This window comes from Mirounga angustirostris, unplaced genomic scaffold (genome assembly GCF_029215605.1).
Source record: "Mirounga angustirostris isolate CCGP_5_RB_7025 unplaced genomic scaffold, mMirAng1.0.hap1 SCAF_5, whole genome shotgun sequence".
Lineage (NCBI taxonomy): Eukaryota > Metazoa > Chordata > Mammalia > Carnivora > Phocidae > Mirounga > Mirounga angustirostris.
The window spans coordinates 18,677,256-18,703,588 of NW_026991713.1; the positions used below are offsets into that span (position 1 = coordinate 18,677,256).

The 26,333-nt window shown below is 44.6% G+C and overlaps 1 protein-coding gene across 1 annotated transcript; it reads right to left on the reverse strand.

Annotated features, from left to right (window-relative positions):
* Window positions 1-24,316: 24,316 nt before the first annotated feature.
* On the reverse strand, window positions 24,317-25,825 carry ASCL1 (achaete-scute family bHLH transcription factor 1). The gene is made up of 2 exons (XM_045867073.2): window positions 25,110-25,825; window positions 24,317-24,746 (listed from the first exon to the last, which is right to left on the reverse strand). The coding sequence occupies exon 1, from the start codon at window positions 25,823-25,825 to the stop codon at window positions 25,157-25,159; it is 669 nt and encodes a 222-aa protein (XP_045723029.1). The 3' UTR covers window positions 24,317-24,746; window positions 25,110-25,156.
* Window positions 25,826-26,333: the final 508 nt, after the last annotated feature.

The following is a 26,333-nucleotide window of genomic DNA, read 5'->3' on the forward strand; positions in this document are numbered from 1 at the left end:
ACAAGAGCCCTCCTTAATGCCCATGGCCCACCTCTCCTCCAGCAACCTTCAGTTTGTTTTCTTTTTTTTCTTTTTTTTTTTTTTAAGATTTTATTTATTTATTTGACAGAGACAGAGACAGTGAGAGCAGGAACACAAGCAGGGGGAGTGGGAGAGGGAGAAGCAGGCTTCCTGCTGAGCCGGGAGCCCGATGCGGGACTCGATCCCAGGACCCTGGGATCATGACCTGAGCCGAAGGCAGTCGCTTAACCATTCAGTTTGTTTTCTGTAGTTAAGAGTCTTTTATGGTTTGCCTCCCTCTCTTTTTTTTCCTTCCCCTATGTTCATCTGTTTCGTTTCTTAAATTCTACGTATGAGTGAAATCATATGCTATTTGTCTTTCTCTGACTGACTTATTTAACTTAGCATGATACAGTCTAGCTCCATCCACGTTGTTGCAAATGGCAAATTTCATTCTTTCTGATAGCTGAGTAATATTCCATTATGTATATATACCACATCTTTTTTATTCATTCATCCATCGATGGACATGTGGGCTCTTTCCATAATTTGGCTATTGTTGATAATGCTGCTATAAACATTGGGGTGCACATGTCCCTTCAAATCTATATTTTTGTATCCTTTGGGTAAATACCTAGTAGTGCAATTGCTGGGTCGTAGGGTAGTTCTATCTTTAACTTTTCGAGGAACCTCTGTACTGTTATCCAGAGTGGTTGCACCAGCTTGCATTCTCACCAACAGTGTAAGAGCATTCCCATTTCTCTGCAACCTCACATCACCTGTGTTGTTAATTTTAGCCATTCTGACAGTTGTGAGGTGGTAACTCATTGTGGTTTTGATTTGTGTTTCCCTGATTATGAGTAATGTTGAGCATCTTTTCATGTGTCTGTTGGCCATCTGCCTGTCTTCTTTGGAAAAATGTCTGTTTGTGTCTTCTGCCCATTTCTTAACTGGATTATTCATTTTTGGGTGTTGAGTTTGATAAGTTCTTTATAGATTTTGGATACTAACCCTTTATCAGATATGTCATCTGCAAATATCTTCTCCCATTCTGTAGGCTGCTTTTTAGTTTTGTTGATTTTTCCTTTGCTGTGCAGAAGCTTTTTATCTTGATGAAGTCCCAATAGTTCATTTTTGTTTTTGTTTCCCTTGCCTCCAGAGACATCTCTAGTTAGAAGTTGCTATAGCCAAGGTCAAAGAGGTTGCTGTCTGTGTTCTCCTCTAGGATTTTGATGGTTTCCTGTTTCACATTTAGGTCTTTCATCCATTTTGAACTTATTTTTGTGTATGGTGTAAGAAAGTGGTCCAGTTTCGTTCTTCTGCTTGTGGCTGTCCAATTTTCCCAACATCATTAGTTGAAGAGACTGTCTTTTTTCCATTGGACATTCTTTCCTGCTTTGTCAAAGATTAGTTGACCATATAGTTGTGGGTCCATTTCTGGGTTTTCTACTCTGTTCTATTTTTTTTTTTTAAAGATTTTATTTATTTATTTGAGAGAGAGAGAATGAGAGACAGAGAGCATGAGAGGGAGGAGGGTCAGAGGGAGAAGCAGACTCCCCGCCGAGCAGGGAGCCCGATGCGGGACTCGATCCCGGGACTCCAGGATCATGACCTGAGCCGAAGGCAGTCGCTTAACCAACTGAGCCACCCAGGCGCCCTCTACTCTGTTCTATTGATCTGTGTGTTTCTTTTTGTGCCAGCACCATACTTCTCATACTACTTTTTTGGTAAATATTGCTTCAAGATACTGTTTTCCATTCCATTGGTTCATTTACTAATTAGTGGATTATTACCATACTGCTTTCATTATTGTAACTTTCTAAGAATCTTAAACTTCTGGAGGTTGTACCCAGACTTTTGATATAATTACTCAGTTAAAACTTCTAAACATTCTGGTTACACATTTTTAAAAAGTCACTAACCATTAACTCTGAGATATAAGAGCCTTTGTATCTTATCTCATTAAACAGACAAGTTCATTCATGTCAAAAAAGCTGAAATGACTTGCCCAAGATTTCTGACTCACTGGAAGCGGGGTTAGGATTTGAACCCAGACTGCTACAACCAGTTTAGAGCACTTTCCACCACTTCATACCAGTTTTTGCTTTCACAAGGTATCAACAAAATGCAGCACGGGATGGTTTCAATTCAACCAGGGTGAGCATTAACAAAGATGCAAGTACTGTAATATGGTTCCTGATCCTGGGGGGTATGAATATGCTACAAATTTTTTCAGTAAAGTATCAGATGTAGAAAGTGTTGAATAAAGGGTAGAGAAGGAGGGAGAGATTCATTCCAGCTCGAGATTGGAGGTTTCCAACAAGGGATGACCTCTGTACTGAGGCATGAAGGTTGAGCCAAATTGAGATAGAAAGGAGAGGATGAACAGTACAGAATGGACAAAAACACAAAGGATAAAACAACAGTACCTTCAGGGGTTCTATTTTGCTCCCTCGCCCCCATGCCACCCAGCCAATCCATTAGCCCTACTGCTGACACCACTTTCAAAATAAATACTAACTACACAAGTTCTTCATCATGTTAGTGATCATCCCAGATAACTGAGTGTGTCCCTTCAAAATGCCATTTATCCTTGTGGTCCCGTCTGTCTGCTGAGCTCCCAGAACTGCCTCCCTGCATCCCCACCTTCCCTCTTTACCTCGTTATTTCCAACTAGCTTTCACATTTGCATCCTAAAAAAAAAGATCTCCACTTCTCTCAGAAATCCTATCTTCTGCAGAATCAAGTATTTGGGATAATAGGTGTGTGCTTCATTAATGACCCAATGAGGCTCTTAAATCAAGTACAGCAGGTGACAGCGCTTGCACATAGCATGATTTTCTGAACTGTCCATTCCGTCAGATTCTTGAGTTCTTCCCTCCCCACTTTTCCAATTCTCTGGATTATGTGAATGAGGCAACATATATGAAAACACTTTTTAAAACATAAATGACTCTCCATATGTCACTTGCCATTGAACCTGTGCAATGGCCCTTTTGACATGTACCACAAGATTGCTATTGTCTGATGTTACCTGTTCTCGCCTTCTCTGTCACAGTAATGGAACCACTGGCTTTTTAGAGGAGTGCATGGCTATATTAAAAAACAAACAAGCAAAACTCAATATTTCCCAGACACTTTTGCAGATAGATGTGGCCAATTGACTAAATTTTGTGTATGAGCAGAATAAATGTGACTTCAGGGTGCGTCTTCCTCCTCCCCGTGACTAGAATGTGGATGTGGCCATGCACCATCTTGGACCAGATGGAACAAGAGAACACCTTGAGAAAAGTGGAGGAAATACAAGGATCTGGGTTCCTACCACCGCGGATCTTCAGTGCCATCCCTGAACTTACTAGATATTGACAGTTATGTATGAGAACTCATTTTCCAAACTTATTTTAGCCACTATTATTTTGGATCTCTGTTCTCTGTCCTCATTAATGCAACATGGATGTGCCAGAAGTTTCACAGCTTCTGTGATTTTCAGCTCCTTACTCTAAAATGCTGGACCTCTGCTTAGCTCAGTTGGCCAAAGCACAGTGCTCAGATGAGAAGTAGCATCCCTGCCTGGGCCAGATAATTCCAGTTTCCAACCACCTCTAACGGACTTCTCTGTGTTGCAGATGAGAGTGTGGATAGACCTGGGCAAATATATCCCTTCCATGGTGGGTGAGAAGATTTCAATGAATCCACCACCTACAAAGAGTGGTGCTACATGAAAAACACAACTAAGAAGTGGAACACGATCCTATAGTCTGGTATGAGTTGATGAGGTTCTTTCAGAGGCCAATTTGGCAGTATATATTAAAATTAAAATGCTAATGCCCTATAACCCAGCAATTTCACTTTTCAGTATCTATCTTAGAGAGAGACTCATTGATGTATGACAAAGTGGTATGTAAAACATTCTCATGGATAGTAGGCAACACTGACAGACAATGAATGTCTTTAGCATGTAAATGCATACTTTGAAACTTTGTGCAGAGGCCAATTTGGCAGTATATATTAAAATTAAAATGCTAATGCCCTATAACCCAGCAATTTCACTTTTCAGTATCTATCTTAGAGAGAGACTCATTGATGTATGACAAAGTGGTATGTAAAACATTCTCATGGATAGTAGGCAACACTGACAGACAATGAATGTCTTTAGCATGTAAATGCAAACTTTGAAACTTTGTGCAGGTATTTCTTTAATAAGGTGATTCATTCATACTGATTTCACAAGTATTATTGATTAGGACTATGGTAAAGTAAGAATTTAAATAAAAGCTATGAGTCAATTTTACATGGATATGGCACATATCATGAAGTTATAATCTGAATAACTTATGTTTGTGATAAACTGACATTCAGCATCCCACAGCAGGGTTTATTGCTCTATGCAAAGCTCAGTGAAGAATTGTTGTTACCTGTCTGTCATCTCCCCAATAACATGGACCTTGTTCTCCTTTGCATGGCCAGTGTTTTGCATAAAGCTTGTGCATAGAAACCTCTTACTGAGATATTGCCTATGAACCAAGTGACAGTTGTTTTGATATTGTGAATTGCAAGAGGGCTTTCTTCTGTGACAAATGGTCCCAGGGAGGTTTATGGTGGGGTTGACCTGCTTGCTGTAGATCAGTGGTTCTTGGCCTTGGCTGCATGTTAGAAATACCTGTGGAGGTTTGTAAACTCTCCATGCCAGGGCTGCAACCCAGACCAATTAAACCAGAATCTTGGGACATGGGACCGAGACCTCTGTATTATTCTAGTCCCCAGGGCACTTTCAACACATAACCAAAGTTGAGAACCATGAATCTGTGTGATAAAGCTGCCACCAGCTATCCAAGTGACTAAAAGCCAGTGGATCTCAAGGAAAATGACAACACCCATAGATCCTCAGACTGTTAAGGACTTTGCTCCGGAATGTTCTGTAATGTTTCCCCTTTGGATAAATGCTGACTCTCATCACCTAAAGGTCACTGCCGAATCCCGCTTTCTCACAGAGGCCTACTCTGATCACCATATTTCATACTGCAATCGGCCTCCAGCCCCACCCCCATGGTGTTCCTGTTCCCCCCTATTCTGCCCTGCTCTTTCCTTTTCCAAAGCACTTTTTACCCGGGAACAGATACCATTTACTTATTAATTACATTTATTGTTTATGATTGTCTCACCCCTCTAGGAGGTAGGCTTCTGGGACACAGGAATCTTTGCTTTCTTCCCTAAATATCTCAAGAGCCTGAAAGTGTGCCATGTACATGGTGGGCACTTGGTAAATATTTGCTAAATGAATACAACTTAGAGCCAGCAAAGGCCTGCTGGAGCGTTTGCTCAACCCAACCTTCTCATTGAACTGATGACAAAACCGCAACCCAGAGAAGAGAAGAAAGGCATCCAGGGCCACAAAGCGAGGCAGTGGCTGAAATGGGACAGACACCAGCCCCCTGACTCCCAGCCCAATCCCCCTTCAGCCCAGTAAGCAGGTTGCCTGTTTAAAAGTGCACATGAACAGTTCCAAACTGCGAAACTTCAAGAGCAGCCTTTGTTTCTGCCAGGGTTTTCAAAAATCTCTTTGCTTTTAGAGAGCATTATCAGCATTAGGACTTGATGAGTGTGATTCAAAATTTGGGAAGACTACTATATGCTGTCTGTGTAATCACTCAGAACCTAGAGACCATATAGAGACATTGGTTTTTACCAGGCTTTTCTTTTTCTCTTTTCTTTCTTCTTTCTTTCTTTCTTTCTTTCTTTCTTTCTTTCTTTCTTTCTTTCTTTCTTTCTTTCTTTCTTTCTTTCTTTCTTTCTTTCTTTCTTCTCTTTCTTTCAGCAATTTTTGTTTGTTTTTTGTTTTCCCTAATCTGGGCTGGAATAAAGAAGCCATGAGATCTGCGCTCTGGATTTTGTAAATGAGCCCGCTGCTCATCGCACTTCTAGCAAGATAAGACCCAAACAGCATTTGCAGAAATGCTTCGCTATCTCTCAAGCAATCCGGCTCCTGTGTGGGCCCCTTGGTAACAGCTTGGCAAATCCGCAAAAGGAATGCGACTATATAGTTTGTGTGTGGACCGTGGAGTTATTATGGTTTCCAAATTGCCTAGCAGGTCATTAATCATAGGCCAAGATAGGCCATCACTACCGCAGTGGTGTGAAAGCGTCCAGCATAATGCTGGTGAAATCATGTTTAACAGGCAGCTCTTGCCGGCGTAGATATGGAAGGGGGAGAGGCAAGGAAAAAAATCAGTCCCCTTTTAGGAAAGAAAACTTCTACTTATCTTTGATTTGCATTCAGTCCTCCCTCAATAGTCCTTAAGCCTGTTATTTAATTCATTTTGGTGCCAGGGTTCATCACAAAGCAAAAACCCTAAGCGAGACCTATGCAGTCTGTGACCTCCAAACCCCCTGTCTTTTCTTGTCAGTTCTATGTCATTTGTGCAGTTGAACTCCACCAATTCGAAATGCTGACCTCTTCCATAGACAACCTTATTCTCCTCCAGTGAAAGAAAGGACCAGGGCCGACAAACCACTCAAGCGGAGATGGCAAGAAAAGAGAAAAGTGGTTGACTCGTAAATCAATTTCCACAGCCCACCCAAAACCCACACACACACTGAATTTGTATAAATTAAAAAAAAAATTGCTGAATGGATTTATAAAGAAGAGGGTTCCAAGAACAAAATTTAAAAAATTATGAATTGGGACCAGGAAGAATGAAGTCGGATCCCTGCTCCCAGTGAGCCCACACAGCACTGAGGGCCTCCCAGCACTCCTACACCTGGACTCCCTGAGGTTGCTTGAAAAGAAAAGTTGAGAATAAAAAGCAGGAGAAAAGTTCCATGTCACTGGCAAAGGCAACAAAAGAAAGGGGGTGGGGACACGACCAGAAAAACAGAACTTGAGTTGTGGAGCCCAGAACTGATAGGCGCGAGACCTGGGATGTGGATGCGGCCAGCGGGCACCCGGCTGTGCATGGGGACCCACGCGGCACATCCCCCAGTGCTGGGCGCGGGTCCCACCTGCCCCCGAATACAGACCTAGAATCATCTCCTGTGGCCTGTGATTTCACAGAGCCAGTGTTTTTTTCTTGCCATGTCTATCACTTCTCTTCGATTTTAGATCTTTTCCCATCAAAACCAATCACCAACTAGATAACGTTATTTAATTAAAATTTGCATTTATTGAGCACCTACTATGGCCTCTGCACTAGGCATTGAGGATATCAACCACAGCTCCTGTCCCAAATATCTAACAATCTACTGTGAACACAAAATATAAAAGCCCCTCTTACAGGAAAAAAAAAAAAGGAGAATAGAAATATGAGTTTCTCTTTTAACATATGAATCCATTTTTCCTAGATTCTCTCCACACCCTTCCCCCTTTCCTCACTAACTGGAATTTTTAGGCTGAGAAGAAGAGCCCCAAATCAGGCGCATTCCTCTACAGATGTTCTTTCTGTTCTCTAGACCTTCTGACACCTATAAAAAAAAAATTTTTTTTTTAAAGGAAAAGAAAAAAGTTCTCTTCTTGTGTCTGAAAATTGAGGTTTTTCCTTAATTCGAAGCACACACCAAAGACCCCTTTTATTCAGTTACTTTTAAGCCTTGGGAAGCATTGTTAAACAATTAATGAGGATTCACAAATTGTTAGAGTGAGTGAGAAGCATCATGGAGTTTCCTGGCTCCTTTTCTTAAGAGCTATTGTTCTCAGAGCCACAAAATGCTCCTTGTAACTCCTAGTGGTCAATATGAGAATTGTCACTATTTCTCTTCCTGATACAGCAGGGTCTACTTAATAAAAGTGATTTGGGCAGTGTTTCTGAATTTTAAACATAATTCGAAGTCCTTTTGTTTTGGTCATTTCTTTAGGGGAAAAAAAGGAAGAGCTGTAGTCAAATAAATTAGGGAACATTATGACAAGGGCAACTAAATAATAACGAATATGTAAAAATTCCAGAGAAAAAGTGATTGATCTGTGTAAGGTGAGGTGAAGGAAGGCTTCCTGGAGGAAGCAATATCTGAACCAGAACTTCAAGGGTAAACGAATACACCAGACTAACAAAGAGGACATGTGCAAAGGTAATGAGAGGAGAGAAAGCAGGAGTGTGCAAGGGATTATAAAGTGTTTGGTGTTGCTGGGATAGAAAGGTCAACAGGGATGATTGGAGATCTGGATGGGACAGCAGGCAGGAGCTAAGTTATCAACCATTTATAAGTGAGGCACTATCATGGGCAGTGGGAAAACCATAGAAGATATATGGTCACACTTCAGAGCGATCACTCCAGTGGCAGTGGTGTGGTCTGCATATTATTTTTAAAGTACTTGGTTGTCTGCAGTATGGATTGGATGTGACACGAACAAGGGGTCTATCTCAGAGACAGAGACTCAGGGAGAAATGAGAAGGTCCTAAACAAAGGTAGAAGCAATGGGGCTGGGAAAGCAGGAGCTGAATCTAAGAGATAAATAGGGTCTCTAAAAGGTCTGGAAACAGAGAAAAAAAATACGTTTAAACAATATTATTTGTTACATTTTCAAATAACATGCTCCATATGTTTCCTTCAACCTCCAGACACTTTCACAGGCAAAATATCTCTAAATTAAAGCGTAATAGGTCTAATTCAATAAATAATTTGAATATTCCCCTGTTTCTATAGATTATTCAGATACTATATAGAATCTTTTGGATTTAACGATGCTCACTGGCTGCCAGTTGGAGAAGATGCAAGAGAGAATCTTGGAAATGACTCCTGGGTTTCTGGTCGAAGATACTGGGTGGGTGGCAATATCAAAAATCAGATTTGGAAAACAAGTATGGTATGTTCTTTCAATCAACATAAACCTCCTAAACAGCTAATGAGAGCTGGGTTAAGACCCTTAGAGGCTCTAGGAATGGGCGAAAATAGGAAGGACTGAACTTGGAGTTCCAAAACCAATGTCAGTATCATGGGCTTAAATGCAGAACCCAGCAATGAAAGGAACCAGTTGGAAAAGATTCCACCTGGCCTTGATGGTTTGAATTTCTTGTCATCTTGAAATCTGACTGAGAACATAATCTTTTGAAAGAATATACCTGGCATCTTCTCCATGGGTTCTAATCTTGGAAATACCCCTTCCTGGCTGTGTGATGTTGGGCAAGTCAGCTAGTATCTCTAGGCCTCCATTTCACCATCTGTAGCTCAGAGGGTTGAAAGAGGAGACCTTTAATTATCCAGTGGCTCCACAAATAAAATTGATGTCGCTGTCTTGAGAAATCTGGTCTAGTTTCCAACCTAAAAGTATAGACAAATAAAGAAGACTGAAAGGACTGGGAACTTGGTGCTGGGACCTATGAATTGGTGTAAAGTGTCTCTTTTTCTTTAAGATTTTATTTATTTATTTGAGAGAGAGAGTGCAAGTGAGAGAGAGCACAAGTAGGGTGAAGGGCAGAGGGAGAAGCAGACTCCCTGCTGAGCAGGGAGCCTGACCTGGGACTCCATCCCAGGACTCCGGGATTATGACCTGAGCCAAAGGCAGACACTTCACTGACTGAGCCACCCAGAGGCCTGACTCTTTTTTTTTTTTTTTTAAGATTTTATTTATTTACTTATTTGAGAGATAGAGAGAGAGCATGAGAGTGGAGGGAGGGGCAGAGGGACAAGCAGACTCCCCTCTGAGCTCAGGGCTCCACACTGGCTCCATCCCAGGACCCTGAGATCATGACTTGAGCCCCTGAGCCGAAGCCAGACACTTAACCGACTGAGCCACCTAGATGCCCCAGTGTAAAGTGACTCTTGGGGTAGAATCTACTGTAGAGGGACCTTGAGTTTCTTTGAAACTCAATATTCATCCTCCTCTTCTTCCTTGCTAACAGAATCCCATTTGTGTTTGAAGCAATCACATTCATGGCTTAAAAAGTCCATTTCTGGCTACTTTTGCCCCATTCCATTAGCCATATGATGTAGTTCAGGCCAAAGAAATACAACTGGGGCTTACGGAGAAGGTTTCAGGAAAGTGCTTTAGAGAACAGCTTCAGCACAGCCCTCCTCTTTATCCTCCCCTTTCTTGCCTTAGAAACCAGACATGATCTGGAGATGGAGCAGTCATCCTGGGGCCACAAGGCACCCAGCCAAATGCTGAGTAAGGATGGAAAGCTAGTCAGCAACTGTGGCCTGAGAACATCCTGAGCCATCATACCAACTCCAATTCCTACAGCCCGACTTCTTGCTCAGAGAGAAAGGAAGGGAAGGAGGGAGGAAGAGAGGGAAGGAGGGGGGAAAAAGGGAAGGAAGAAAAGAGGGAGGGAGGGAGAGAGGGAAGGGAGGGAGGGAAGGAAGAGTGAGGAAGGGAAGGAAAGAAGAAGGAAGGAAGGAAGGAAGGAAGGAAGGAAGGAAAGGAGGAAGGAAGAGAAGGAAGGAGGAAGGGTAGGAGGGAGGGAGGGAAGGAGGGAGGGAAGGATGGAAGGAAGGAAGGAAGGAAGGAGGGAGGGAGGGAGGGAGGGAAGGAAGGAAGGAAGGAAGGAAGGAAGGAAGGAAGGAAGGAAGGAAGGAAGGAAGGGGCAAGTCCCTCATATTTGGTTTCACCATCACAAGTTGGGTATTCTGCACATTCCATCAAACCTATTTCTCATAAAAGTGATGCCTGACCTCTCCCATATAGTGATGAATAAGCCCATTTCCCTGCAACATTTAGTACGCTTGGGAGAACCAGATATAATAAATGACTGCTTCTGGAAAAGCTGTATAAAGATAAAACTAATTGCAATCCTCCAGGACAGAGACCATATTTTATTCATCTTTATAGCCCCAGTGCCCAATGTGGACATGACATACTTTAGGATCACAATCCCTATGAGTTAAATGAATGATGAAGAGAAGGAAATAATCTTTTTCCATCAAGAAGTTATTCCATCTCTATGACAGCAAACATTCACCTGTGATGATTTGTCATTAAGTCCATAGGACTGACTCTAGTCCCACCCATCCCCCAGGTCACCTAAACCAGTCTATGGGAACATCCCATAGAAAATATAAGAAGGTACTGATTATTTCACCATTGTGTCTGACAGGACCCAGGAAGAAACTAATCCCCAGGCTCCTAGAGTAAACCAAGGGCTCTTCTGCTACCATCCATGGCAAGCAATGATGACACTTGCCCTAAAAGATGGAGCAGAGCTGGGGAGAGAAGCACCTGGGAGACCCAGAGGGCACCTGGGGTGACCATGCAGGAAGGCAGAGACAGAAGAAGGTCCTTCTTTTGTTCCCTCTCCTCTGCCACACTCCTCACCTGGAAATTAGCCTCTCAACTAATGCTTAGATCTGAACATCAGTTCCATTTGGATGTAAATAGTTTATCTGTTTAACCCCCTAACTAGGAAACGATTTTCACAGAGAAACCAACAGTTAGCAGTGACAGGAGAACTGAATGAGGGGACATGTCTTGCCAGACACAATGCAAACATCGCTACTATCGCCAGTTGCATCCATTTCCAGCCAGGACTCGAAGAACAGTTTCTAAAGTTACCCCACTTGTCACCATCAACATCACTCTAAAACAAGTATCTGCAAACTATGGCCTAAAAAGCCAAATCCTGTCTTTGTAAATAAAGTTTTATTAGGACACAGCCACACTTTCACTTATATATTGTTTCTGCTTCTCTTACACTAAAATTGCAGAAAATAACTACTTTTTCCTATTTTTTTAAAAGATTTATTTATTTATTTGAGAGCGAGAGAGCAGGGGAGGGGCAGAGGGAGAGGAAGAGAACCTCAAGCAGACTCCCCACTGAGTACAGGGCTAAGAGGGGCTGGATCTCAGGACCCTGAGATCATGACTTGAGCAGAAACCAAGAGTTGGATGCTTAACAGACTGAGCCACCCAGGCCCCCCTCTACTTGTCACCCTTTACAGAAATAGTTTGATGACCCCTACTCTTGTCGTTTTTTGTTGTTTTTTTGTTTTGTTTTGTTTTGTTTCGTTTTGTTTGTTTTAGGCCACCTAGCATCTGAGTGCCTTTCCCTCGAGTGCTCTTGGGCATTTTGGTAGAAAGCAGAGCCCGTCTCCTACTATAACCTTGGGCAAGGCCAGATACCACTTTCCCGGTCTCCCTTGCATCTGTGTCTCGGCCAATCAGAAGCTCCCACCCCAGATGTGGACTTGACAGCTAGGGGCACAAAGAAACAGAGACAGAAGAGAATTCATCTTTGTTACAACGGCAGCTGGGATTATGGCTATAGCCAACCAGTTTCCCAGCAGTGGCACCACTGGGGCCAGCGGGACATCCAGTGTCTGGCCCTGGAGATGGTAGCAGCATAAATGGTGGTGTCCAGAGGCTGGAGGTACAAGTGGCTACAGCTTCACCCGACTGTTGCAGAGAATTATTTTAACCATGATCTTGGCTGCTCTCTGGCCTCATTTTCTGACCCTGGGAATCAGCCTTTCCAGTTACTCTGAACAACTGAAAGCCTTTCAGTGATTTTCTTTCAGTGTAAGCCAGTCAGTTTATCTCTGTTGCTTGCAACTGAGAGCTCTGACCAATAAAACCATCCTTTTTTCATTTTTATTTATTTATTTATATATTTTTAAAAGATTTTATTTATTTATTTATTTGAGAGAGACAGACAGTGACAGAGATCACGAGCAAGTGGGGAGGAGAGGGAGAAGCAGACTCCCCGATGAGCAGGGAGCCTGACAGGGGGCTCGATCCCAGGACCCTGGGGTTATGATCTGAGCCAAAGGCAGATGCTTAACCGACTGAGCCACCCAGGCACCCCTAAAACCATCTCTTTTTTTTTACACTTGCAAATCACCATCACATAACCTGTTTTGTTCTTATGACAACCCTGTGAAGTGTGTTTTTATGCCCATTTAACAGATGAAGAAACTGAGGCTAAGTGAGGTCAAGCAATCTCTTTCAGTTGACACTTGGAGTCCCTTTTAATGCAAACGTGGAATCTTTTTCTACTATGCCAAGCAAACAGAGCTCTAACACCGGGCACATGCTCATTTGGTTATACTTATAAATTAAACAAGTCTCTTCCTCAAAGTCCACAGAGGGTTGAGAGCTCTGTTAATGCTTACCGGCATCTTGTCATTTTTTGCCTCCTTTATTCCAGTCCAGGTGGCTTTATTTTTTCATTTGAAAATGTCATCAGCACGTCATTAGCAATGCACTGTTACCTGGCAGTAGGAAGAAGCATCCTAGGCCATATGGCTGAGTTTAATCTACATGGTCACGGTGTAATCCCGTTGAAATGGCTTCCCTTTGCAATCAAAACCGAATTTCACACTTTACCAAGATGGGGACAGCTCTTGTCTTCCCCAGAGTAATATAGATCTCCCCAGGCAGCCAAGGCCAATGGAAATGGCTTTCTTCTCTAGGCCAGCAGCAGGTGGGGAGCAGGGCTGGGAGGTCAGCATGAATGGGAAGAGGTTGGAAATGAAGGAGAGAGGCAGGAACGCTTGGGGACTCAGAATCCAAAGTAATCCTCCGCATTCCCCACCTACGGATTACCATTAGGGACATTCAACCCCTGGAACTTTGGATAAGTAAATTTGGGGTATAAATCACCTTTATGCTATTGGTCATTTTATCTCATTCAAAGTTGTCATTTCTAAAGTTGGTTATCTGACTACTCCCCCCAGAAGGGCTAACATTACAATCGCTGTCCACAAACTGCCCTTATATCAGAACCACTTAGTTAATCAGACTCTCCAAGAAGATGTATTTTAAGCAGATAGGCCCCCATTTATTATAGTGCGGCTCCATTATAATGCAGTCTAGTGTATGAGAATCACTGGTAAGACAAGCAGAATGAAAGAAGGAGACAGCACTTTAAAAGAAATACCAATTGGTAAAGTTGTTTGTTTAAAATATAATAATACCTCATGAAGCCTCATGAGGTCCTTTTCATCCTTGCTGGTGAAATTGTAACTTATTCAGCCTTTCTGAAGGCAATCCGGTAACATGAATCCAAAAGTCTTCAGAAAACACATTTCCTGTAGCAGGACCATTCTCCTTCGTCAGATATGTCCTAAGGACATAATCATGTGTAGTTGTTTGGTTATAAAGTTTTTCGTCACAGGATTTATTCACAAATAGCAAAAAATAAAAATAAAGGAAAAGAAATCTCTGTGTAAAAATACAGATTAGTTAATATATTACAGTATATTCAATTAACATTTGAAATTATTTGTTGTCATAGAAGACTATGATGAATCAGAAACATGTAATTACAAAATTTTTTAATGTCTTTCTTACCCCACAAACTGTAAGGGTGGGGGTCACATTGGTCTCTCACTATGGTATCCTGAGGGCCTAGATTAGGGCTTGGGAAAATATTTGTTGAATTAATAACTAAACTGATTTATGCTCATATTTTAAGTAGAAAAGTGAATTGTATGACACCACCTTGTCAAAAAATATATAGGTAATTGTATATTGATTGGTTTTCTCTGATGGGTAGAATTATAGGTGATGGCTATTATTTTCACTTATGAAAAGATAGTTATTATATCACAAATCTATAAATCTATATAAATTTCCATAAATATACATCCCCATTTATAATTCTATACAATATACCATCATATAATCCTGCCAATATTTATTTGAAGCAGAACTCCAACATTAAAGTTACAGGTTGTTTTATATTTTCAACACTTTAAAAAATACTAATACTACTATAACACGCTTTGCTGTGCGTCTTTTGAGCATATCTGATTTTTTTTTCTTCCTTAGGAAAAGTACCAAGAATTAGAATTAGAATGTCTATTTTCATTTGTAGAGGATCTCTGGCAACAAATAAGCTGTTCACTGAAATGTTTACCCTCTTTAGATGCTGCAAAATAAATTCCCTTTATTTGTGTGTCCCAGTGAAGCAAAGTAATATTCCTGAAGATGGAGAGGTGGGTGCAAAAGAGGTTTCTTGGCCACTCCAACAGCAAAGGACTGTTTGGGGAAAGAACCCAATGAGGGCACTGCATTCTCTCCAAGCCTTGCTTCCATCCCCTTGGGAAGTGGAGACATGATGAACTGTCTGAATGCTGAAGCTGGACTGGTCCAGCCTGGCCCCCTCCCGGGGCTGTGATGTTTGCTCATGCTGTTTTTTCATGGAAAAGATCTCATCATTAGTTTATATAAACCACCACTAGCTGCATCACTGTGGTTCTATAAACCACAGGTCTCACTTCAGTAGTGTTCTATCATGTGCTTGTGGGGGGTGCTCCTCAGGTTGGCCTACGTTTCAAACATGACTGCATTCTGAACATCTTCAGGCAATGTCATATTTTCATTAAATATGCTCAAAGTAGACCTTGTGCTCACACTCCTCCATTATTTCGGCCAGCAGTCCATGAGGTAATGATTATTTATCAAGGACAGACTCTGTCTTCTGGAAGATGAAGACGGTTGCTCAGAGAATGAGGAAAAAAGAAACATGTGGGAGAGACAAAGGACATGAAGAGCATCCCTGTTCTCTGGAAACCCAACCATCCCCACAAGGAACCATTGGAAAAACAATGATGGAGAAGCTGACCAACTGTTGCAGAATTTATTAAACATTCCTGGAATTATATAAAGCTTTGCTGGTTTTCTTTCTTTCTTTCTTTCTCTTTCTTTCTTTCTTTCTTTCTTTCTTTCTTTCTTTCTTTCTTTCTTTCTTTCTTTCTTTCTTTCTTTTTCTCTCTTCCTTCCTCCCTTTCTCTCTTTCTTTCTTTTTTTAAATTGGTGTTTAGAGCTGGTGGGTGGGTGGAATTATAGCAACGGGGTGACAGCAATCCCAGAGGCTTGAGAGGTGATGCCAATTTAAGTAATCTTACCAGTGAGAGATGCAATGGGAATGAAGGTCATCCCTTGAATTTCTAAGAATGATTTTCTGAAAATTTTCCTTCTAAGGCTTGGAGAAGAGGCCAAAGTTCTGAATCACTCTCAAATGCTGAGAGGATAAGGCTCCTAGGAGGAAAACACAATGGCCAATTCTAACTTCTAGTGCTTACTTTCTCCTAGCAAAGCGATCACTTCCTGGAGCTTCATTTTTGCCTTCCACAAAATGGGCTGATAATTTCCCGTCTGCCTCATCAGGGAGCAGTAAGCAATACCAAATCATTCTGCTCTTACTAGAGGGTGACTGCTCACTTCTTGGAGGCCCTGAAACTCTTCCATACCACCAGACAGTCTCCCTAAGACCCACCCACAGAGATTCTGCTTTAGCTCATACCATCCTTGGGCTATGAACACAGAACAACAGAATACAAAATTGCCTGAAGACTTAGCTACAGTCATCATTGCATCCATGGATCATTTTTGTTTCATTGTTTCATGGATGTAATTGCATGTGTGGCAAATATTTTCCTGGTACACAAAAATAAAAGACTCTATACTATTTAATTTCCAAGTGAATTTTCTTTTTCTTTCTTTTTTCTTTTTCTTTTTTCAGAGAGGTGGGGAGGGGCAGAGGGTAAAGGAGAGAATCTTAAGCAGTCTCCATCCAGGGCAGAGCCTGACGTGAGGCTCAACATGGGGCTCGATCCCAGGACCCTGAGATCATGACCTGAACTGAAATCAAGAGTCAGTCGCTTAACCAACTGCTCCTCCCTGGTGCCCTTCAAGTGAATTGAGTAATCTACTATGTGCTAGATACCATGCTAGGCACATTTCCTTTTACACATTTTTATTTCCATTTATGCAGATAAGGAAACAAAGATTCAACTCCCTAGTTAATTGATGGTGCATGGAGAATCCCAATCAGATTTCTTGACCCCAAAATCAAATATCTTCTGGAACAAAATTATGGTCAAAAAAAAATCAGAAGGACCATTCTAAGGAATCCCTCTTTTCTTCCTTCTTTCTTTCCTTCTACAAGTTTTTGAGTGTCAAGCATGGGCCAGATGCTGTTCTAGAAGCAGGAACTATTCTTGGTAATATAAGAAAGATGGTGAAGAACATCTCACATGTCAGTTGTGTTTTCAGAAGTGGACCAAGTTGGTCTCTGGATCTTCTTGGAAAAACTATGGGCTAGATTATAGTTGAAAGAACATGGAATTTGGAGTCAGGCAAAACTGAATTTGAATCCTGACTTGCCACTACCAAGCTGTATGGGCATGGAGAGGTCATATAGTTTTTCTGAGCCCCTCATTTTTTTCCATCTATAAGGTAAAAATGATAATACAACACCTTATCAATTGCTCTGATTATTAACAAAATAAGATGCCTGGCACTTGGAAAATGCTCAATCAGGGGAGATGAGGGGGTGGTCATGCATGTAGATTTTTAACCATGGCCACTGCAAGAAACAGGCCTCCTACACTGCCCTGGTTTGGGAGTGCTGTCCATGTGCCCATCCACAGGACTATCTTGTATGATCTCTCCCAGGCATCTTGTGCTGACTCTTAGAAAGAAGAAGCTAGGGTTATCTTTGCACACCCTGACACGGCAGAAACCACACTCAGGCAGGATCCATCTCCTTTGGCTTTCAAATCTCTGCTCCTTTGGCTGGCGGGTGCTTCACGGGGTGGAGGGCCAATTCGCCATGGCGGTTTGTATCTGCAGCAGGCCTGACAGGCTGGGAGAGGAAGGCGTTAATGTTTTCTGACAGGCGACCCCTAATTGTGGGAGCTTTTCTTCTCCGGCTTTCTGTGAAATTCTGACTTAGGCGAGCAGCATAACAAAGTGGTAGGGCATTGAGCGGGGCTTGCACTACACTGAGCTGGGGGCGTAGGGGGGGCTGGCCCGGCATTATTCATGAAGACTTTCAGCTGTTTTTGTCTTTTAACTAACCTTTGAGTTTGATCAGAGGGCTGGCCGGCCTCCCTTTTGCCAAAGGCCCCGCTGGCACCTGGACAATGGGGACAGACTGTTTTTCCTAGTAAAGAGCGATAGCTGGGGGAGGCCAGGGCTGAGTGTACTGGAGGTGGGAGGAGAGGGCTGGGGGTGAGGGGGAAGCCAGCTTTACTTATGTCTTGGTCTTGGGAGAGGGGTGATTACTGATAGAATTTCCAACTCCCCAGCACCAGCAGCCACTCTGATGGCCAACTCTAGGCTGAACAACTTTATCCAGGAAAATGCACACAGTGGGCTGGTTTTCTCATTTGATTTTCAAATGCCACACTCCCATTCCACCCAAATATTTTTCTTCTGCTCTTTCTCCTCACTCCATTCCCTCCTTCCAAAGGGCCCATTGACTGGAGTAGGGCTCCAGTCTAGAAGTGTTTGGGTGTTGTTGCTAACTGTAAATAATGATGGGGAAAAGGGGAGAGAGTAAATGAGTGCAGAAAGGCGAGGGGAAGGAAAAAATAAAGGGAGAAAGGGAAGTGAGAGAGGAAAAGGAGAAAGTGACTCAAAGACGGGGAAAGACCCAAAGAAAGGCTGGCAGAGTGATCCGGGCACGGAGGCTCTGGGAGGGTGGGCTGAGCGGCGGCGGCAGTGTCTGCGGGCGGCAGGGCTGGGGAGCGCCCGAGAGCAGCGGCGCAGCCTCCCGGCCAGCCCGCAAGGAAACAGCGCGCGAGGAGGGGGGGGAAAGGGGGAGGTGCTCTCCAAGAGCTCTTGCTTTTGGCAGGTGCCGAGCTTTTGTCCCCGGCATCCACTTCCTGCCCTGACTGCCCGGACCAGGGCCCAGTCCTCTCCAGCGTACTTTGCAGAAAGTGACTCCCTTCAAGGAGTGTGGGTTGGCGCCTTTTCCCCCCATCTCATTCCCAAAATAGCCCTGGTAGCCAGCGCATCAAAGGCGGCTTTGTGAGCGGCCGCCTGCAGGCTGCCTGGAGGGGGGGTGCACGTGGGGCGTTCTGGGAGCGCGTCCCACTCCCCTCTCCAACCTCTCTCTATTCTCCCATTCATTCTTCTCTCCTCTCCTTCTTTGTCTCTTTCTCCCTCTGCTTTTCTCCTCTTCTCTCTCCACCTCTCCCTCTCTCCTCCCCTCTCTACCCCCGACTTTATTTTGGAGTTTTTCTTCCTCCTCTCTTCTGCCTCCCCCCTTCTCCCCTCTCTTCCTCTATCTTCCATCTCTCTTCCCCTTGTTCTCTCCCTTTCCGATCTCTCTCCCTTCCTCCATCTCTCTCTTCCCCTCTCGCCCACCTCCTGCCTCTTATTCCCCTCTCACACCTCTGGGCTCCGGCGGCGCCCACGCCCCCTCTCCCCTCCAGCCCCCAGCCACCACCACCCCCCGCCAACCCGCAGTCAGGTAGCGGGGCGAGGCCGGCGCGCGCAGCTGACAGCGGACGCATGCCTGCAGCCAATCAACGCTCGGATGCGCTGCAGCTTGAATAAATCATTAAACCTGACACGCGCTCGGGGCCCGCGCTCGGCGCAGCAACTTGCTTCCTGCCATTAACCTACACACCCTCTTTTGTAACAACCTAATCTTGCATACAGAGGAAGAAGGAATATAACTTCGACCTGCCTTAGAGCCCATCCCTTTGCATGCGCCTCAGGCAGAGAACGTTAGTGTCAGCGAATCCACGTGCCTCGCTACCTTTGACTCTGATAACCTGGAGTTTTCGGGGGAATCCGAAAACGGATCATTTCTCGGCCCAGGAGTAGAAACAGAAAAAAGTTCAGAGACTTCTCAACAATTGGAAAAGGAAAATAGGGTTTAGGGCATTCAATATATCAGAGACACATCCATAGTGTTTTAAAAAGAGGTTGCAATAAAACAAGCTTCTCGGAGAGCTCACTCTAGAAGATATAAATGAAGACAATTAAGTCCTAGAAATGTTGACTAAACTTAATAATTTGTTCCTCCCTTTCTAAATGAGCACATAAATGGCTGCATGAATGAATGAGTGGCTTCCCCACCAAGGCATGGTCTTTGTTTATCTTAGTGCGAAAGCCTCCAGCACCACCTTTCTACGTGGTTCAGGAAGATCATGAGAAGCAGTTATCTCTTGCACTATATTTCTTGCATTGACAACTCTAAAGCCCTTTCATTTTCTGCTTATCAAGGGAAGGTATTATCCTCATTTTCCAGAAGAGAACACTATAATTGACTTCTTTTGCGAATGTTGGAGTAAGTTATTCCTAGCTTAAAAAGATGAAGTGATTTTTCCAAAGTTAGATTTAGAACAGAACTAAGTTCACCTCTGCCCTAATTAGTTTCCTACTGATAGCCCTATGAGTCCCTGGAAATCTTACACAAAACTAATACATGCCTGAGATCCTGTGGGAGAATAGCCCATGCACCAGCCAAGGTCAACAGAACCAGATGGCACACTTGAAAGGGTACATGAAAAGAGTTTAATGGGGAGAGGAGATGTGGGTGGGGCTAAGGGAAGAAAATGGTGCAGCACCCTGAGACTACTAACAAGGGGGAGCCATTACCTCCTCTGTGCCTGAAGGAGCAAGGGGAAGAAGCTGTTACTACATCTCAGCACAATCTGTTGTTGTGGGAGAGAGGCCTCTGACAAGAGCTGTGGCTCCTAGACCAAGGAGCAGAGCCATTGCCAAAGCAACTGAGTCCAAGCAGTGAGGAGCAAGGATCTAAAGGACCCAACCTACCTCCCCTACTACCTCTCAATTTCCTATTGGTGCCTCCTACTGGCCAAATCCAACAGAAAGCCAGAAGACAAGGGAGCTCTAGTGATGAAGTCCATAACAACCAGCCTCCTGAAACACAAAGCAGAGCAGAGAAGGTGGGTTTGGAGGAGGAAAGGAAGATAAGCAGCACTGCTCTCCATCCAACAGGGCAGACCAGCCATTCAGTCAGCAAATACCTATGTCCCCAAGGGGCTGTGGAGATGCCTGTGCACAAGACCAGTACAGTCCCTGTCCTCCTGGAGTTTACCATCTAACAGGGGGCAGTTGAGAGCAAACATATAAACAAAGATCAGTTTTTTCACATAGTAGTTAATGCTGGGAAGGAGAAACAGCAGAATGGATAGAGAGTAAGAGTGGCCAGGGGAGAGCTGCTTTAGTTAGAGTGTTCAGGGAAATTTCTTGGAGGAGGTGGCATTTGGAGTAAGGTGAGCTGACCTTCCCAGTAAAGCCTACCTTAACTCCACATCTACTGCCAGACTTCTTTCTATGTGGTTTATGGGTAAGCCTCAAATCTAGGCTGTGATTTAGATGCATCAGCGAACCAATCCTGTGAAAATGAGAGGCAGGACTGGAAGTCAAGAATAACAACTACAGGCACTCACATTTACATAGAGCTTGTGACCTTCCCCACAATCCAGTGCTAACTGCTTTATATTTTCTCCTCTTGCTGCTGTGGGTACCATCAACCCCATGTTACAAACAAGAACACTCAAGCTGGGAAGGAATTGAACTGCTGTTGCTTCCGTGTTCCAACAGCCCCAGCTCTGCAAGAAGAGCCAGGTGGGAATGCACATTCCACTCCCTCCTTCCTATTACATCTCAGTCCTATTCCCTGGTTGCTTGCTCTTTGCAGAGAGCAGACCGGCTTCTTCTCTCTTCCTTGGTGGGCCTGCCTGATGTGAACTTGAGCTAGGTTTTTCTCCAGACACACGCTCCTACTCCCAATTTAAAAATTTTAAAAGGCTTTGTCAGGGAGGTGCAATGTGCGTCCCAGTAGCCCCAGCTCAGCCTTTGATCATAGTTCGGCAGCCAGCGGCAGGTCCGCTTTTTTCTTTCTCTCGCGCACTGCCCGCTCCTCCTCGTCAATTTCAGGCGTGTCTACAGTCTTAACTCGGTGGTCTCCGGGCCATTTTTTGAATAGGTAAGATTTCTCAGTCAATAAAGTCAAGGCAGTTTTCTTCTCCAGTAGCCCACTCCAAAAAAAAAAAAAAAAAAAAAAAGAGAGAGAGAGAGAGAAAGAAAGAAAAAGAAAGTGAAGTGGGGGCTAGGACGGGGGAGAGGCCGCGATTGCTAGCCGCTGGGGTCTACATTTTGTATTTCGCTGACAGCCCAGGGCCGCTGCAAAGCCCGCGGCGCAGCCAATGGGCAGCGGTGATTTATGGAGCTGACTAATGCTGGCTGAATGCGGCCTGTCAGAGCGTTATGAAAGGCTTCCCTTCCTCGCACAAGCCCCGGCTTTGTGTTGCTAAGCGATTAGAGCAGATGTAATGAGATTTTGCCCAATCCCCGCTTTGCCCTTTCCTAGCTTCGGCAAAATTGTGTGTGTTTTTGTGAATTTTTAGAGTTTGCCTTCGCATTGTGGCAAACAACGGCTAACTTTGCCTCGAGTTTAACGAGACTGGATATTTCCCATTCAGAAGTGAGTAAAAGAACACCTGTCTTCACAAGGAGAAGGGGGAAAAATCCCCTTTGTGGGGGCTGAAACATTATCCTAATGTTATATTCATAGCCATAAATGACTTGCTACACTTTCTTTGCATACCTTATCTGGAAACTTGCAAAGGAGCTAAATTAAAAGAAAAAGAAATGGGGGGGGGGAGAACCCCAGCTCTGGTCCTCCAAATGAGAAGATAAAAATAAAAGCAGGCATCACAAAAGCATTACTTCCCGCAAGTAAGCTCTAAATTGGCCCACTGCTGGCAGAAAGTCCGATTATTTATGGCGATGAGGAATTTACTGATTTTTTTTCCCCTTAATTACGCTCATCTCTTTGAAAGGGACTGAAGCTTCAATGTGCATTCTATAGAGGGTCATTTAGCAAAATGACATCAGACGCTGTGGCGTGCTCCATGCATCGCGGCTTTAAAAAATGATTATTCTGTGCCACTAAATGGTATAGATGTACCAACACAGACTAGATTTTTAACTCTGGAAGACGTGCTGGCTCTCCGTTCTTTGTTGGGTTTTGTAAGATGCATTTTGCGCTAGGCTTTCCGCTTGGCTGGAGACACGCAAACTGAATCTGCAAGCAATGCAGGCTGCGAGCGAGGAGCCGGCGAGAGAGGGGGTAGGATTCTGATCACGTCCTTGCTAACTGACAAGAAGCAAGCCAGCCAAAAACCCACCAATTTCTTTTTGAATCTTGGTAATTGGGTACTTTTACACGCAGCTCACGCTATTCGGATAGAGTCACAAGCTCAGATAGGCCAGTGTCTCAAAGCGACCACACATTTCTAAGGCTTTTATTCATTTAAATCTAACTCCTTCTACAAGGAATTCCTATCTTACGTGTCCTTTACTTAAAATCAATATGGAAAGTGTGTGGAGTGGGGCAAAGGAAGAGAAAACGTGTGCCTAGGAGTGAAGGAAGAACACACCCATCACTGGGAGGACTGCGGGGGCTACCTCCCGCATGCCCAAGCTCCAGTACCACCAGCCTTCCACCCAGCCCTAATGTCCATTATTCCATCCAGTCTTTCCAGTTTCACAAAAAGAAACTCCGAATGGGGGTAAGGGTTAGAAAGTAAGGTGAGGACCCTCTCTTTCCAGTTCACATTCTGGGGACTTTTAAAAATATACAATCATCTCATCAAAAGATGTTGCAGCCATTATTCAGCACCTGTTCTTTAGGTGTATGTGCATGTTTGCAGCATAAAAGGGGAAGAAAGCTGTCTTTGCTTTGTACGTCTTACGTAGGTCTTTTCCCTCTACATTCATTATAGAGTCACCTCGGGTAGGACTGGTCATAGCACTTCTCTTTCTCATTTCTGCCACTTGGCATGTTTTATACCACCCTCTTCTCCCCCACCCACTCCTTTCCTTTGGCATTTCGAAAATAACTTGGACAGGGACAGCGGAGTCAAGGAAGACTTGGAGGCAGCGGATTATTTTCATTTGTAAAAAAAGAAAAAAGTTTTATTACGAAACTAGTTTGTATAAAACAGGGTTATACACGTTTCTTGTAAGTTTGTAATAAAACAGTAAGAAAAAAAAAGGCAGTGATAGAAATTTCCCAAAGGGCAACCTATCAAAACCAACTGGCTGCCATACTTTACGTTTGGACAGTAGCTGCATAAACTTTGTTCTTCTTGAACAGTATTTAATAACATCATTAATACATTAACAAAGTTTCTATAAAGTAAGACACATTGGTGCTGAAGTACATCTGGTGGCCTTTTGATCTCACCTATGAGGAGAGTTCTTTACAAAACCACATAGGGGAAATGGCAGTTGTAACGTGAACTACACATCTAAAATATGCAGAGGTAATAGCATTACATGTTAAAGTATCAAGATATACACATTTTAAACCATTTGTACAAAACTCTATAAATTTTTTCTCTCTTTCTCTCTTATGTACAAAAATATCTTAATATATCCCCAAACTGGTTAGGATAGATACAAATAGATTTTTCTTATAATAAAAAAATTCACAAAAGATTGGAAGCATTCTATGATGAAAATAGTAGAAAAGATGGTGTGAGGAAATGGGGTTTAGGGAACCCCCCCAAGGATCGGAGTTTCAAAGGACTGAGTAGAGCATAATTTCACTGCAGACAAATGTCCACAGCTTATTGGGATGGGGGATACTGAGACGAAAGACACCAGCCCATTTCTACGGGACTAAGAACTGCGCTTTCAGAGAGGGCGGGGAGGTGAAGGCACCCTAGCAAGTGCTTTCTGTTCTGCCTGTTACTGGTGGGTGGGAGTTTCTACAGGGCTGTGCTGCTCCCTTCCGCCAGGAGCCCGCCGCTTTTGCACACAAGCTGCATTCTGCGCTCTGACTCAGGTCCTAGTCACCCTTCATAGCTCCATAAATGACTGGAGTGCAAAGATAACAGTTCTGAGTGCATCCCCGTTTTTGCGAGAGAGCCTTGCTTCTCAGGCATGCATCGCTTAGTTGGTCTTGGGGTCGGTGGCCTGCTTTTATTTTGTTTTGTTTTTCTTTCCTTCTTCTCTTCTTCTGTTTTCTTTTTTTTTTTCTCCCTTCCAACATCGCTGACAAGAAAGCACTAAAGATGCAGGTTGTGCGGTCACCCTATAACTTAAGAAGAAGGGGAGAGGTTAGTGTGAACTTGGAGGCTGGCGGTGGGGGAAAGTGGAGGTTTGGGAGAGGATCTGTCAGGTAGAGCACCTCTTTTGACAGGTCGGAGTACTCGGTTCTCCAGCATCCCCCCCACCTCACCCCACCCTCAGTCCTTGGCGAACTGGGCAAAGCCACTCTCAGAGGCCAATACTGAAACTAAGAAACCAGGATTTGAAGTCGACAAACTTTTTACAAATTCTTTCAATCAGCCACCCCCTCCCCCAATCTCCGTGGAGACAGTCCCCCTCCTCCAGACACTAAGACGGAGGAAAAATGAGGAGGATAAGCAAATCATCCTGTTCACTCCCAAATGCGACCTACCTGCTTCCAAAGTCCATTCGCACCAGGGCCTGACGAGGCCGAGCCCCTCAGAACCAGTTGGTGAAGTCGAGCAGCTCTTGCTCCTCGGGGCTGAGTGGGTCGTAGGAGCCCTCGTCGGACGAGTAGGAGGAGACCGGCGAGCCGGCCATGGAGTTCAAGTCGTTGGAGTAGCTGGGGGAGATGGTGGGCGACAGGACGCCAGCCTGGAAGGCGGCGCTCACCGCGTCGTGCTCGTCCAGCAGCTGCTGCAGCGCGCGTATGTACTCGACCGCGGAGCGCAGCGTCTCCACCTTGCTCATCTTCTTGTTGGCCGCGCCGTTGGGGACGTGCTCCCGGAGGGTGGCAAAGCCCAGGTTGACCAGCTTGACGCGGTTGCGCTCGCGCTCGTTGCGGCGCGCCACGGCGGCCGGCTGCTGCTGCGGCAGGCTGTAGCCGAAGCCGCTGAAGTTGAGCCGGCGTTTGCAGCGCATCAGTTCGGGCGAGGACGAGCGCTGCCGCTTGACTTGCTTGGACGCTGACTTGTGACCGCCCCCTGAGGGCTGGCCGTCGGCCGCCGGGCTCCGCGGCGGCGCCTGCTGCAGCTGCGGCGCGCTCTGCGCCGCCGCCGCCGCCGCCGTGGCGAAGAAGCAGGCTGCGGGCGGCAGGAAGGGCTGCTGGGGCTGCGGCTGGGGCTGCTGGCCGGCGCCGCCGCTCTCCATCTTGGCAGAGCTCTCCATGCGCGGCGGCCGCCAAGGAGTCGCGGAATGGGAGCAAGCGGGGGCGCGAGGCGCGGACGCGCGAGGGGACACAGACAGGACTTGGGTGCACGAACAGAGAGGGAAAGCAGGGGAGAGATGAAGAGGGAGGCCGGAGGGAAGTTAAAAAAAAAACCAAAATCCCCGGGAGACTTCTTAGGGTGGGAGCAGAGAAGGTGCAAACGCTTTTCCTCCTCCCTCCACTCCTCCTCCTCCCTCCCCTCCTCCCTTCGCGGGTTGGCTTCAGGAGCCTCGCGTGGCGCTCGCGTGTGAGGCTGCCGCTAGCGCCTTCTTGTTTAAAAAAAAAAAAAAAGGCAGAAGAAGCAAAAGTCAGTGGTGAGCACGCTCTGCTGAGTCTCCCGTTCCTCGCCCCCTAGGGCTGCGCTCTCTTGCGCCGGGTCTCGGTCTCTCCAGCCGTGGCTCAGGCTGTTTTTATTATTTTGTTAACTCCCTTTCTTTCTTATTTCCTTCTTTCACTCGCCCTCCCTGG

Bases quoted from the DNA above. Each gene is read 5' to 3' on its own strand.
- ASCL1 (XM_045867073.2), bottom strand. From the start codon at position 25,825: ATGGAGAGCTCTGCCAAGATGGAGAGCGGCGGCGCCGGCCAGCAGCCC.